Genomic DNA, 15,641 nt, shown 5'->3' on the forward strand with positions numbered 1-15,641 from the left:
CACGTCACCTGGAGCTCAGGCCGGCGCGGCCCCGCTCCCTCTGTGCCCGCCACTCCGGGGCGGGGGGAGGGGCCGATCACAGACCCGTCCAAGGAGTTTCCCCCCAAGAAAATTATCCACAAAAACGTTCCCTGAGACACGGGCCTCGGCAAAGCAGGAAGTAAACCCTTTACAGGGTAAGAACCCCGCGTGTTTCTAACGGCGAGGGAAGCCCACGCCGGGTTAGACTTGTTTCCAGCAAACACCGAGCTGTTCACCAAGCAAAGCACCGCCACACGCGTGTGTTAGAGACTGAGGCCTTCGTGTCCGTCGGAACTTCGCTGCAGTGTTAGTGTCACATTCAACCAAGCATCTGGCTGCAGGAAGAACCAAGAGCGCTGCATAGAAATCTATGATAGCCCTGGCTGGTTTGGCTCGGTGGATAGAGCGTCAGCCTGTGGACTGAAGGGTCCCAGGTTTGATTCCAGTCAAGGGCACATGCCTGGGTTGCAGGCTCGATCCCCAGTGGGGACGTGCAGGAGGCAGCCAGTCAGTGATTCTCTCTCATCATTGATGTTTCTCTCTCTCTCTCTCTCTCCCTCCCTCTCCCTTCCTCTCTGAAATCAATAAAAATATATGTTAAAAAACCTATGATAAATGGAATTGAGTAACTGATGCCTATCAGCTTGTTGGGAGAATGAGTGAAGGACATTTGTGAAAGAAATACAGTGTATGGGTAAAACACTTTTTTAAAAGCAAAGGACACATGCATGTCCAAGAGAAATCATTTAAATAAATTACAGAACGGCCCGGCCACCGTAGCTCAGAGGTCAGGGTTTGATCCCCGTCAGGGCACAGGCCTGGGTTGCGGGCTTGATTCCCAGTGTGGGGCGTGCAGGAGGCAGCTGATCCATGATTTTCTCTCATCACTGATGTTTCTCTCTCTCTCCCTCTCCTTGCCTCTCTGAAATCAATAAAAATGTATTTTTTTTTAAATTACACAATGTTCATGATAAACTAAATGTGCTATTATTTATCACTCAAGATGTTACAGCTACAAAGTTTTAAAAAACCATTTCTCTTGAACTAATTAAGAAAGTAGTTTCTCGCTCTCTAAAGGTTAAAATGTAGGTCATTCAAGTCTACCAGGAAATCTTAGTATGTGCTCGGGCCTTCAATAACAATTTCCTGAAAAAACAAAAACAAACTGAAATTAAACCCGCTCTATTTCACTGTAAAGGTACTATCACAGCTTGGTTCCCACCAAAAAAATGCCTGTCTGTCTGTCTGTCCGTCTGTCGATCTGTTTGCCTGACGGTCTGTCTGTCTGTGTCTGTCGGTGGCATGGTGAGGCGAGGGGAGGCGCCTGCAACTAAGACACGGACCAGAATCAAACCCGGATCCCTTTGGTCCACAGGCCGACGCTCTACCCACTGAGCCACACCAGACAGGGCCGTGCCACATCCTTTCAAAGGCTGAAATTCGAGGCATTCTAAAAAGTAAGTGTTTCACGGACGGTGCACCCCGACGAGCAAAAACCGTTCCCAACGTGCTGCCGGTACCTGAGAGCTCCTGCTTGACGAAGGCGAGCACGGCCAGGTACACCTGGCAGTCGGCGATGATGATCTGCCGCTGCAGCCGGTCGACCATCGAGGGCGCGGACTTCCGGACGTCCGCCTGCGGAGGGAAGAAGTGCACGGTGAGTCTCCCACCAGAACACGCCCTCCAGCTGCTACGAGCTGACTGTGCTGAGCCATGGCGGCCACGGGACACCGAGACCACGTCAGCCCCGAGCCTGCCCCTCCTCACTGCCTGCGGCGGGGCTGCGTTCTGTTCACAAGGCTGGAGATCACGACCCAAAGACAAGGTTCCTAACCGATCAAACCCCAGGTCACGGGACAAGGAAAGCCGGCACAGAACTGCAGGGGTTTACCTTCTATAAAACTACGTGAGCTCCTACTTCTCCAAAATAAAAATCACTAAAGGCGCAAAACATTCCCCAACGTAGAAAGCCTGAAGGTAGCCATCCACCTCAGGTGGGACTGATATTAGGGTTCATGTCTTAGGTGCCCATAACGAGTTGTGATGGAAACTGGCTGCAGGTGTGAAGGAGAGAATGCCCTGAAATCAAAAAGGAGCTTTGCCCTGACCGGTTTGGCTCAGTGGACAGAGCGTCGGCCTGCGGACTCAAGGGTCCCAGGTTCGATTCTGGTCAAGGGCATGTACCTTAGTTGTGGGCACATACCCAGTGGGGAGTGTGCAGGAGGCAGCTGGTCGAAGTTTCTCTCTCATCGATGTTTCTAACTCTCTGTCCCTCTCCCTTCCTCTCTGTAAAAAATCAATAAAATATATTAAAAAAAAAAAAAGTAGCTTTGACTGAATCACAAATAGAACCTGAAATTTAAGTCATGTGCTAAGGTGACTGTCTCTATGAAATAATAGTTTATATCCCTCGCTAAAAGTTGCTAAACTGTAGGTTATCTATATACATAAAAGCCTAAGCGACCGGCCAACCGGCAGACCAGCCAGTAGCTATGATGCGCACTGACCACCAGGAGGCAGGCAGGCAGCACAGGAGTGGAAACCACAGGCATGGAAACAGGGAACAGCCTGATGAATCTCAGAGGGAAGGGGGGAGGGGGAGGGCGGGAAGAGATTAACCAAAGATCTTATATGCATACTAGAGGTCCAATGCACGGATTTGTGCACCAGTGGGGTCCCTCAGCCTGTCCTGCGGGGATCGGGCCGAAACTGGCTCTCTGACATCCCCCGAGGGGTCCCCAATTTCGAGAGGGTGCAGGCCAGGCCGAGGGACCCCACTGGTGCACAAATCCGTGCACTGGACTGTAGGAAACCGATCATTGTCCCCACTAGCAGAGAGGTGTGGACAAGGAACCTGGAAGGCTGGGTAACCTTGGAAGCTCTGAAAGGTCAGAGCCACCCACACACTGTCTAATTGAGACAATGGTCGCTGAAGCAACCTCCACCTGTCAATCTTATGTAAATCCTTGCTGATTGGCTATTACTGGAATTGCCTGCCTCTATGGGTGGATCCCAAGTCTTAATAAAAGGGATGGCAAGCCCAGAGCGGGGAGTAGTCCTCCCCCTAGAGGTGGGCTCCCGCCTGGCCCCCCATTTCCCAAATTAATACTTTTCTAGTCTCTTTCATTTGTGTGCGGCCTCCTCCAGAACCCGAACCCTGAACCCGAACCCTGAACCACGCGGGACGTGAAAGGGGTTCCCGCACTGGACCTCTAGTTTAAGTATATTAGGAAATGTGTGCTCAGCACTTCGATAATAATCGCAGGCCTAAAAAGAAATAAGCCAAGAGTAAAACCAGAAAACCCTACTTTTTATAAGATGTTGGTCTTTAGAGTAAAGAATGTTTCTAAATGAAGAAAAATGACGCTGAAGTAAGAAACTACATTCTTAACCCTTTGCACTCACTTGCTTTTTTCTCAATTCCTTTATTCTACTCAGGATTTAATTTTTTAAATACCCCAGATTTTACAAAGCACAGCAGTAGAATAAAAAACTGGAGTTTCTTTTCATACAAACTTATTTATTTGGATTTTTTTATATTTCAAATTATTGATACATTCAATACAATTCGACATACGAGCTGCTACCGATGCTAACCGTGTTGAGTCACACTCGACATCCGAGTGCAAAAGGTTAATACAAAGTAAACTTGAACAAAATAAGCAAAATAGCTTCCATCTGCTCTCACATGATATAAGAGATGATGAAATTTTTGCAAATATGACCATAGTATACACAGTATGCCTGACAGATGTTTTTCCCTTTTTCAGGATCAGCATAATTCATCCTGGCCACAGCTATTCCTGATCTAGGCCCAGCAATCATTTTTAAAAAATATATTTTATTGATTTCAGAGAGGAAGGGAGAGGGAAAGAAGAGATAGAAACATCAATGATGAGAGAGAATCCTGGATCGGCTGCCTCCTGCACGGTGGCTTAGAGCATTGGCCCGCACACTGAAGAGTCTCGGGTTCGATTCCCGGTCAAGGGCACATACCTGGGATGCAGGCTTGATCCCTGGCCCCAGGTTGGGGTGGGTGCAGGAGGCAACCAATAGATGTGTCTCTCTCTCTCTCTCCCTCTCCCCTTTCCCTCCACTCTCTCTAAAAATCAATGGAAAAATATCCTAAAAAAAACAACCACAAAAAAATAAAACCTCGCAAAACAAAACATCAACCAAAGGACTTGTATGAATGCATATAAGCATAACCAACGGACACAGACAACAGGGGGTGAGGGCAGGATTGGGGGGCTGGGGGGCAACGAGGGGATAAGCACACGTTTGTAATACCTTAGTCAATAAAGGGGGAAAACAAAACAAAAAACAAAACAAGGAATATATTTTACAACAACCAAAAGCCTTAAGAAACACTGAACGCGTTCAGTCATGTTCTAAAGACCAAACCCCGGTGAGCGAGCGATGTCACCTGCAGACCCGGCACTTACGTTCTTCTTGATTTTATTCTTGATCGTCTCGATCACGCCCGCCTCCTCGCTCTCACACAGCTTCTCCGTCGTCCGTAAGTCGTCACACGCCAACTGCATCTTCTCCTCCTCAAACGTCATCATGGCATTCTTCCGGGAGAAATGAGGAGAGCAGGAGGAGTCAGGGAGCGTGTGGAAATTCACACCCGTGTACGACAGCGACGCTCCACACCACAAAAACATGTACACCATTTGCCGCGAGTGAAGCAATCAGAACGCCGCGTCCTGCCCCACGTACCCATGTGAAAACAGCACCAACACCACCGTCTCAGCGTGAAGTGAGGAAAGACCTCTATGGCACGGCATGAAGAAGGATATGGGGATAAATGCCCGGCACCTGCCGTCCTACAACTTTATTCTTAGTTACAAACACGGTAACGAAAGCCCGGCATCGCTGCTGACCGGTCCACTTAATTCGGTTTTGATCACAGAGTCTCCCTGAGAAGTACATTCTTCCCACCCAGGGGCGCCGGCCCCATCGCGTGGGGCACAGACACGGAGGGAAACACGCCGGCAGGTGTTCCGTGAAAAGCCGTGTTTCCGGGGACAGCAGTTCCAACGGGCTCACGTGACGGAACTCGGCCCGTCCTCAGCGCACACGCCCCGGACAGGTTTCTGGACCACGGGCTGGCGACCGCTGCTTCAGGCCCCGTGTGACTGGGAGGGGGCGACCCCGTCCCCGTGGGACACCGGCTCTTTTCACCCCGTAGGACTGAGGTTCCCGCGGTGAGCGGGCCACGGGGGCAGAGCCAGGCACCGGGTTCTGGAAGGATCTAAGGAGGTGAATCCCCGCGAGCTCTCCAGTCCCGGTCACACGCACCAGCCCGCCTGGCATCGCAGGCCTCCTCAGCACGACCGACCCACGTTTCCCATCAGCCACACCAGACACGGCCCCCTCGCCGAGTCCCCACCCCACTCCCCTTCCCAGCCACCCTCACCACACCTCGGCCGTCCCCCCCCCCGCCCCCCCCCCGTCCCCCCAGCCGAGCTCCTGGTGCGTCTCCCTCAGGCTGGAAGCCCAGCCCACCCAGGGCCGTGTCCTGAGAAGGCAACTCTGTTTTCTCGCAAACAGAAGACCTTGAACGCTCTGTGCTCGCCGGCAATACGAGAAAACAACGCTCACACGACACCCAGGCCCCAGAGCCGGCCGCGCCCCACACCCCTCGGCTGCTGTATTCCTAAACCTCGGACCTAAGTGCTTCCTCTATTTCATTCCTATTGGTCTCTACTTGGTGTTTTTTGTTTTTTTGTCTTTTTCTGTTATAATTCTATGATGGCTTTTAAAGAAATTAAGTCTGAAAGCAGCTTATGGGATGTTTCTGAAAAATAAAAGCATGGCATTGCCTAGATTGCCTGATTTTCGATTTGCTTTCAAACCTCGGCCCCCCTGCCTGAAGGTTAAGTTACCCTCGGAACCGCCCAGCACCGCCCACCTCAGCCTGCGGCCTCACCTGCCTTCCAGCCCGCGTCCGTCCATCCAGTCATTTTAGAGCAGACCTTTCCTAGTCAACGTCTGATTCTTTTTTTTTTCATTCAAATGCAGTTTTAATTGTTGGAAAGATATTCCAATAACTGCATTTTCACTTAAAATGGATTTAGGTTGGGCAAATGAGAATGCTCTACAAGCTATAAGCAACTTCTTTTTAAAATTAGGAGAAGATTTCTCACGGGTGGTGGTGAACAGGCAAAAGTCTTTGCTCCAGTTTTGAGCTCTAAAGGGCCCTTCACCATCGTGAATCCACACAGGCAGGAGCCACGGAAACATACGTGATAGGTTCACCGCCCCACGCAGTCTCTCCCCACGCCAACTTACCAGAAAACTGACAAAGCTGGCTCCAAAGCTCATTAAGGGGCTGTGATTTCTGTAAAAACACAAAATAGGAATAATTAACAACATTCGTTAGGCAGGGGTCACGACACAGTCCCGAAGACGGGAGAGAAGGGAAGGGCCTCTGGCAGGTGGAGCCGCCCTAGGAGGGAAGTTAGAGACGCAGGAGGGTCCCGGTCGGTCTGTGGAGCCGCACCCGCCCCGCCCCCTCCTTCAGAGCCAGGGGGTGGGGGGGGGGGTGAGGGGGGACGGGGACAAGAAAGTCGAATCATAACAGAGGCTGCCTTCGTGAGCCAACCCACCATCCGCAAATACATGCCCAAACCGAGGTGATTAACATTCATTTTAAAAATGAAAACATGCCCGGCTGGTGTGGCTCAGCGGTTGAGCGTTGACCCAGGAACCAGGAGGTCACGGTTCCATTCCTGGTCAGGGCGATGCCCGGTTGTGGGCTCCATCCCCGGTAAGGGGTGTGCAGGAGGCAGCCAACCAATGACTTCTTCTCTCATTGATGTTTCTATCTCTCTCTCCCTCTCCTTTTCTCTCTCTCTCCAAGTCAATAAAAAAAATATATGTTTTTTAAAGTAAAAAAAAAAAAAAGGCAAAACGTGTTCAAAACTTAATACACATAAAACAAGGACCATCCTTAGAGTGGACTGCAGGGTTTTACCACGGTCCACCCCCCACAAACCCCCTCTCCCTTCCAAACAACTCTCAGCATCAGCCCCCCCCCACCCCACCCCCCAGCGCCCGGCCATTCCCCCATTCCCTGCGTGAGCCAAATCGGGAACCACATCAAACCATTCCCCGTTCAACGTAAGGAGCATACCCGCTCTGCTCTGAACTCACAACCACATCCCTAAACGGAAAGGGCAGGCAAGCTACAGCCGCCTTCGGGAAGGAAAGTAATTTTGCCAACCTCTGAATTACAGTCACACACGGTCCTGTGGGATCATGGCACACGGGGACTGCCCAGACAATGGCATGTACGTTGGAAGATATAGGCTCTTTTTTAAATAAACAGTTAAAACACAAGCATGTAAAAAAGGTCCCGATGTGTCTTTGGCGCCCTGACTGCTCCTGTTTGAAAAGGAACCGTCAGTAATAAAATGGCTGTTTTTTCCTCTCTGTGTAAGGACTTCCCCAAAGAAAAGCTGCTGAGAATACAAAGAAGCAATTGACTGTCTGTTTCTAAACGTATTAACCTTCCCGTGGAAACTGAAAACAACGTTTCTCCAGGACATCAGACCCTGGGCGGACAGACCCTCTTCCCGAGGCCAAAAGGCGGAACAACCCAGAGGGATGAGCAGAGACGGCGGTACAAACAGGGGTGGGCAGAAGTAGGTTTACATTTAATAAACTTTTTTTTTTTCATTGATTTCAGAGAGGAAGGGAGACGGAGAGAGAGACAGAAACATCAATGATGGGAATCACTGACTGGCTGCCTCCTGCACACCCCCCTGGGGATCGAGCCCGCCACCTGGGCCTGTGCCCTTGACCGGAATCGAACCTGGGACCCTTCAGTCCTCAGGCCGACGCTCTACCCACTGAGCCACACCACCAGGGCTCGATTTCTATCTGTTCCTTCTCTAAAGTCATGCACACAGGTAACCGCCTCCATCCTCTCCACAAACGCCAACAGCAAGTGGAGCAGCGCTGAGAGCGACTCGCGGAGGTCGTCCGAACCACACTATCGACAACCTCGAGCCTTCCCGCCCGCCCACCGCCCGCCTGTCCGAGTGGCTCAGCCGTGGAGCATGGACCCAGCAGCCAGGAGGTCAGGGTTCTATTCAGTCAGGGCACATGCCCAGGTGTTGGGCTCGATCCCCAGTAGGGGGCGTGCAGGAGGCAGCTGACCGATGTGTTTCTCTCACCTTTCTCTCCGTCCTTCCCTCTCTCTTCCACTCTCTCTCTAAAAATCAATGGAACCCTGACCGGTTTGGCTCAGTGGATAGAGCGTCGGCCTGCGGACTCAAGGGTCCCGGGTTCGGTTCCGGTCAAGGGCACGTGCCTTGTTTGCGGGCACATCCCCAGTGGGGAGTGTGCAGGAGGTGGCTGATCGATGTTTCTCTCTCATCAATGTTTCTAACTCTCTATCCCTCTCCATTCCTCTCTGTAAAAAATCAATAAAATATATTAAAAAATAAATAAATAAAAATCAATGGAAAAATATCCTCGGGTGAGGATTAACAATAAATAGATAAATGAATAAATGAATAAGACCAGAAGCAGGGTGGCATGGAACAGACTGACATGGCTCGGTGTGGGGTTGGGGGACTTATATACTTACAGGCATAGCCATGGGCACGGGCAATAAGCTGGTGGAGACCTGAGGGGGCGGGGGGGCGGAAGGAGGGGGGAGAGGGGGAAAGTGGGTGGTATCTGCAATACCACCAACAATAAAAATATGTATTAACTATAAGTAAATAAACGCGGAGCAAGCAACCCCTCCGGGAAGGAAGGACCTGCTCCTCACCCGTGTCCCGCCCACGGCCAACGCTCGCCGGGCTCGCCCTGCAATAACGACCGTTTTCCTGTTGGACGGAGGAACCGCCTGGTCCCTCTCGGAGGTTCTGAAATTCTTGAGCAGGAAGGAAGGGATGGGGACAGCGCCTGGCTGGGGCAAGGGCTGGGGCGCCGCGCAAGCAGCTACTGAACACACACTCTCTCTGCGGGAGCCGCAGGCTGGGTCTGGCCCGCGGCCGCAGTCTGCCTTCCCCGGAGGCTGGCTCCATCCTCACGGCCCGGGTCAGGGCGAGGCCACACGGCTGGGGTGTATGTGCCATAGACAGCGCTGACGATTGAGGACCCACGTCTTCATGTTAAATACACACACGTTGCTTACCATCCATTTCTCTTCCTTTCTTTCTTTCTAAAATATGTATTTTATTGATATTTTACAGAGAGGAAGGGAGAGGGATAGAGAGAAACATCGATGAGAGAGAAACATCGATCAGCTGCCTCCTGCACACCCCCACCTGGGGATGTGCCCACAACCAAGGTACATGCCCTTGACCAGAATCGAACCTGGGACCCTTCAGTCCGCAGGCCGACGCTCTATCCACTGAGCCAAACCGGTCAGGGCATCCATTTTTCTTGCTTTTAATGCACTGTTGCCATGTTCGTCAAGTACAGCAAAAAAGAAAAATATCACAATTCATAGCACCGACCAGGTACTAATTCTGTATCCTTTCATGCCATTTCTCATCAACGAACATTCATTATAACCACGACATGCTTCTCGTTTCAGCTGACACGGACAAGACATGACATTATTAATAATATCCACGGGCAGGAATAGGTGGGAATCCACCCACCACCTCCCCCATTCTCCTCCCCCCCTCCCCCCCCACCTCCTCCCCATGAAACTCACTCACTCCTACCCGGGGACGATGCTCCATGCTTGATGTTCACTGGGCTGCACGCTGCCCCACCCCCACCCCCACGGCTGCAGGCTGCAGGCCCCGGACACGTCTCCCAGCCGCCCCACCTGCTCCTGTCTGTGCGTACACCCCCGCCGTCCCAGCACAGGCGGCCGCCGTGCAGGCGTGAGAGTGTATGTCAGAGGTGAGCGTGGACTAGAGCGCTGAGCTCCAAGACCAAGGCCAGGAGCTGGTTCAGGTGCTCGGCAGCGTGAGCTCAGAAAGGCGCCCGTGTCCTCGGGCCCAGCAGCCCCAGCTCCGGACCCAGTGCAGGATGGGTTCAGCATCAACAGCCTGCGGCCGAGGACTCGGTTACAATGGGGATGGCGGCTGCGAGCTGAAATCCCTCCGGTGGCATGAGCGCCTCCATTATGCACCGTGTTTACTTCCCACAGGGATGACGTCCGAGTTCTGCAGCTCGGACTTCCCACGGACTCAGAATGGCCGTCAGGTCAGCCTGCTTCTACGCAGGAACCATTCCTCAGCGGGTAGCGCTGGAACGTCCATCTTCCTCGTCATGTGGCAGAGAAGGAACCTCTCCCTCTAATAAAAATGTTCCTGTCCCTCTGGACACAAAGTGTCCTGTTGTTACAAGTGGAGCAGTAAGATCCTGGAGGGTTGACTAGGATCCTGGAAGGGGGTGGACTGTCACACAGCGGCCTAAGAAAGGGGGTAACCCCTGCTCTCTCTCCGGGCTCCTGAGCTGCGGGTGTTCCCAGACCCCACCCCCACCCCCACCCCACCCCACCCCACCCCCACCCCCCTCCAGGAATCCCCGCGGAGTTCTGCACAGCCATTCACCGAGGGAACAGCAAGTTCCTAACGCATAACAGGATCTAAATCTTTCAAATGCAACAGGGGAGGCTAACTTTCCTTTTCAATGTGTTTTAATACTGATTTCAGAGAGAGGGAGGGAGAGGGAGGGGCAGAAACATGAGAGAGAATCCCAGATCAGCTGCCTCCTGCACGCTCCCCACTGGGGATCAGGCCCGGAAACCCGGCAGGTGCCCTGACTGGGAACGGAACCAGCGATCTCAGGTGCACGGGTGGATGCTCAACCAGCTGGGCCACGCCGGCCGGGCTAACTTTAAACGTCAAAGCAACCTCCACAGGACACTCTATCTCCTACGCAAACTGAATCCTCAGGAGAGAGAACAGGAGGTGCAGGGCAGGCTCGGGGACAAAGCAGGCCAGTGTGTGCCCGGTTCTCCCTGCACCAGCTCCCAGGGGCTCTTCCTTCCACTCTAACCACACCCCAGGATGCCTCTGCTCCCATCCGACCGGCCAGGAAGCCACCGGGACCCCCGTCAGCCCCCACAGAAGCGGCAGAACGCGGGCTGCGAGCCGGACAGCGGGAATGCCGAGAGGACGCCGTGGCTCCTGTCTCCCCTGAAGGAGGTGCAGCTGCTGGAAAACACGGTGCAAAACCTGACGAACTTGGGGAGACGCAGAACGGCGACACGAGAAGAGCCCCGGGTCCGGGACACCGTGCCTGGGTCCTGGCCCGGGATGAGCATGGACACAGTGCCTGAGGGAAACTCATGGGGACACGCACCCCACTAGCGCGCACCCCACTAGAGCCGTCCCCACTAGAGCGCACCCCACTAGAGCCGCGCCCAGAACACGGGGACCATTCAGAAACGTGCCCAGCAGCGCACGTGGCAGAGAACAGATCTGTCCGTGTTTCCTTATCTTCCATCCCGTTTCCAAACACAAGCAGACAAGGACGGCACGGGGACACAGCGGCAGGGCTGCAATCACCGCGCCAGGAGTCAGAGGGGTGCGGGGCTTAGGGGGGTCATGTCATAAGGTACGCACGTGTCCAGCCGCTACGCTGTGCACCAATCATCATGCATCAGCTGTGACCCAGAAACAAAACGCAAGCAGACAGCTCTTACCGACAAATCCTCCCTGGACACCTCCCCCCGCCCCCCCCAACAGACTCACCCCCACAGAAACACCTTTCAAGGTGCTCTCTGCGGGGAGCTGTGGAAAAGTCTTCCTGAAACTCACCACCTGCCCTTATCACCATTGCATACAATCGTCTGGACAAAATGTAACACAAAAACAGTTATTCCACGCTTTCAGGGGGTCATACATTAGTAGTATACTACGGCGGTTTAGGGGAAAAAGGATCATCTCTCTATATAAAAGCCTAAGCGACCGAGTGACTGGTCGACCAGTCGCTATGACATGCACTGACCACCAGGGGACAGACGCTCAATGCACAGGATCGGGCCGAAACCGGCTATCCAACATCCCCTGAGGGGTCCCGGATTACGAGAGGACACAGGCTGGCGGAGGGACCCCACCGGTGCACGAATCCGTGCACTAGGCCTCTAGTTAAAAATCAGCAGCAGAGGACATTTCAGAGCAAGTGGTATCAGGACACAAACAACGTACCTCGGTCAGCAGCCACAGAGCGTCCACTGGACCCGGAGGCTTTCTCCGGCCCTCTCTCCGCCACACAGAAAAGAAAAGCACGGCCAAGCCGGCGTGGCTCAGTGGACAGAGCGCCGGCCTGTGGACTGAACGGTCCCGGGTTCGATTCCGGTCAAGGGCACGTGCCTCGGTGGCAGGCTCCTCCCTGCCAGGGCCCTGGTCTTGTGCAGGAGGCAACCCACCTATGTCCTCAATATTCCTCTCTCTCTCCCGCTCCCTTCCACTCTCTCCGAGAATCAGTGGGGAATACCCTCGGGTGAGCGTTGAGAACAGGAAGGTCAGAGCATGGTGCAGACACTCAGATTTTGCTCCTGGTTCATGACGCGCATTCTCGGGGGCCACACATCTATCCAGAGAGCCGGTGTCTGCTCTGCACACGCAACCGTGACAGAACGCCGGCCTGAACGCGGACGGTTCGCTTCAAAAATGAAACGTTCTGCGTCAAGCTGGGAAGTTCTCATTTCCAGGTTAAAAAACGTACTTGGAAGAAACATTTGGTGGGAAGTTTAGGGCTGTGAGCGCTTTGCTGTGCCATTAGGACGGTGGGCGCTGCAGCCCGCAGAGAAGACCCCTGGACGAGTCTGAAAATCTGCAGCAGCCGCATGCATGCATCTCTGCACCTCTCTCTCTCTCTCTCTCTCTCTCTCTTTCCCCGCAGCCTGGCTCTCAGTCACACTTGCACACCTTTCCTCTCCTTCCTACCCAACCAGCGGCTCTAAAGTGCGAGGCAGGTGACCCGGAGACGCGCACAGGGAAGCGGCGAACCCACACCCGGAGGCCGGCCCGGGCCAAGGGCACATCACCAGCCTGCTGCCTGCTGCCTGCTGCCTGCTGCCTGCTGCCTGCTGCCTGCTGCCTGCTGCCTGCTGCCTGCTGCCTGCTGCCTGCTGCCTGCTCCCGGGCCGAGGCCATGCGCCTCCCCCTCGGAGAAAGCGACCAGGACCCACTCGGCTCTTCCTTCCCTCGACAAAAACAGTCAACTCCGCGCACGTGTGGCTCCTTCCCTCACGTGGGTTTGGGCCCCTCCATGGTCTCCCTCCCGTGGGCGAGAGGGGCCCCGGACCCCTGTGCTCGCGGGCAGAGTGTGCGGGGCCGGGCAGGGAGTTTGGCCGCGTTCGGTCACCGCCGCCCGGCCAGGCGAGGGTCCCCGGTCAGCGAACAGGGAGGGCTGGGGGTGCACAGGGAGGGCCGGGGGCGCACAGGGAGAGCCGGGGACGCACAGGGAGGGCCGGGGACGCACAGGGAGGGCCGGGGACGCACAGGGAGGGCCGGGGACGCACAGGGAGGGCCGGGGGCGCACCGGGAGGGCCGGGGACGCACAGGGAGGGCCGGGGACGCACAGGGAGGGCCGGGGGCGCACAGGGAGGGCCGGGGACGCACAGGGAGGGCCGGGGACGGACAGGGAGGGCCGGGGACGGACAGGGAGGGCCGGGGGCGCACAGGGAGGGCCGGGGACGGACAGGGAGGGCCGGGGACGCACAGGGAGGGCCGGGGACGGACAGGGAGGGCCGGGGGCGCACCGGGAGGGCCGGGGGCGCACAGGGAGGGCCGGGGACGGACAGGGAGGGCCGGGGGCGCACCGGGAGGGCCGGGGGCGCACAGGGAGGGCCGGGGACGCACAGGGAGGGCCGGGGGCGCACAGGGAGGGCCGGGGGCGCACAGGGAGAGCGGGGGGCGCACAGGGAGAGCCGGGGGCGCACAGGGAGAGCCGGGGGCGCACAGGCCGAGGAGAGGCCCCGGGCGGTCGGGGCGCGCCGGCCACAGAGGCCGCGCGGGCGCACGGGAGCCGGTCACAGCCCCGCCAGCGCCAGGCTCCCGCCGCCCCGAACCGCATCCGGCCGCGGTCCCCAAGCCCGGGACCCGGGGAGAGGGCGCCCCTCTCGGAGGGCGAGGCCGGGGAGCGAGGGGAGACAGCGAGCGCGCGGGGAGGCCGCGCCGCGGGTCCGGGGAGAAAGGACACCGGGTCGGGGTGGGACGGACGCTGCGGCGAAGGCGCCGAGCCGGCTGCACCCAGGCCGAGGGGGGAGGGGGGCCCGGGCCGAGGATGGGGGGCCCTCGGGAGCGCGGGCCGGCCGCAGCCGGAGTCCCGTGCAGACGGACCGGGACCGGGAGCGGGAGCGGGGCGCGCGGCGGGCGGGCGCCGTCACCTGTATCGTCGGAAGAGCTGGTCCGACTCCCGGAAGCCGTTGTTGAGCAGCAGGTTGATGCCGGCGAGGGCCAGCTCCGCGTCCTGCAGGGGCGCCCCGGCCGCCGCGTCCGCGTCCTCCCGCCCGCGCGGCCGCTGCTGCTCGGCGCCGGCCATGGGCGCGGGGCCTGCGGGGCCGGGAGCAGGTGCAGCCGTGCGGCCCGCGCGCCCGGATCCGCGCTCCACCTGCCGGGGCGCCGCGGGCGGGCGGGGCGGGGGCTGCGGCGCAGGGGGAGCGTGGGCGTCCCCGCCGCCTCCCGCCGGGATTACTCAGCAGCCGCCCGGCTCGGGGCGCCGCCGCCGAATCCGTTTCCGGTGTCGGTCACCCCGGAGCCCGGGTCCCAGCGCCGCCGCTTCCTGCGCCCCCGCCCTCCGGCGCCCCCGCGCCCAGCCCGCTCGGACACCCACGAGGCCCCGAGGCCGAGCCCGTGACCCCTTCCTCCCCGCGGGCCGGACCCCGGGTCCCCGGGCCGGAGAGGACCAGCGGCTTTGAACAGAGCGGGGAACTCCGCCCGGAACGCACGCCGCCTGCGCCCGCGACCCCTGACCCCATCCTGTTCCCGGGCCGCCCACCAGCGGGTGGCAGCCAATCCCCGTGGAGGTGGGGGGCGGGGTCCCCAACACACACCCCGCCCCCCACCCCGCCCATCGCTGCCCAGCGCCCTGCGCGGAGGAGCTGGGGGGCTCCCGTCCGCCCGCACCCGCCCTCTCCGGTCGGTGCAGGGCCAGGAGGATGGATGGACCGAAGGCGCACAAGTTACAAAATGAGCTGCCCAGGCGCCTTCTCCTCGCACCCTGACAGCTGACGGTCCGCCTGAGGGAGACCCCAGGTCAGAGGTGGCTGGACGCAGGCCTTCGCTGGGATTTCTGGGCGGGAACGTCATGGAGACCAACAACCCGTGAATTACGTTTGGTTTTCTCTAAAGTTGTTTCTTGCCTTTATTTCAGCAATAGCGCCAACATGGTATTACAGTCAAGACGGTGCCTGAAATGTTAACTTAACCCCCTTTTGCAAATCATTGTGGTTCTTAGGGCGGACTTGATTCATTTCGATTTGGAGAAAATCTGCCACTGAAATGGTTTCTAAAATTTAAAGCCATATTCAGGTGAAAAGCCATGAATTTCAAATACGTCCACCATGATAATGGAATCGATAAAATAATGAACACAGGAGAGGTTACAGCGCACCGAATCGTATCACAGACGTGCTGTCATTTGTGATCGGTGCTGCCTCGCACAGACCCACACAGTGTTCCCAC

The 15,641-nt window shown here is 56.7% G+C and overlaps 1 protein-coding gene across 4 annotated transcripts in view; it reads right to left on the reverse strand.

Moving 5' to 3' along the window:
• The window catches only part of TTC39C (tetratricopeptide repeat domain 39C), a 32,527-nt gene extending 17,619 nt beyond the window's left edge, over window positions 1-14,908 (reverse strand). For 2 of the 4 annotated variants that reach the window (XM_079783712.1, XM_079783709.1), the window contains exons 1-4: window positions 14,345-14,908; window positions 6,319-6,367; window positions 4,467-4,595; window positions 1,542-1,656 (exon numbers count right to left, since the gene is read on the reverse strand). In XM_079783712.1, coding sequence (XP_079639838.1) covers window positions 1,542-1,656; window positions 4,467-4,595; window positions 6,319-6,367; window positions 14,345-14,499 — 448 coding nt within the window. In that variant the 5' untranslated portion in view covers window positions 14,500-14,908. Of the gene's footprint in view, window positions 1-1,541; window positions 1,657-4,466; window positions 4,596-6,318; window positions 6,368-8,623; window positions 8,638-9,710; window positions 9,734-14,344 lie in introns of those variants that run through there. The other 2 variants (XM_079783711.1, XM_079783710.1) reach the window with 2 other exon arrangements.
• Between the last annotated feature and the right edge of the window lie 733 nt (window positions 14,909-15,641).

Source organism: Cnephaeus nilssonii, assembly GCF_951640355.1.
Source record: "Cnephaeus nilssonii genome assembly, chromosome: 11".
Classification (NCBI taxonomy): Eukaryota; Metazoa; Chordata; class Mammalia; order Chiroptera; family Vespertilionidae; genus Cnephaeus; species Cnephaeus nilssonii.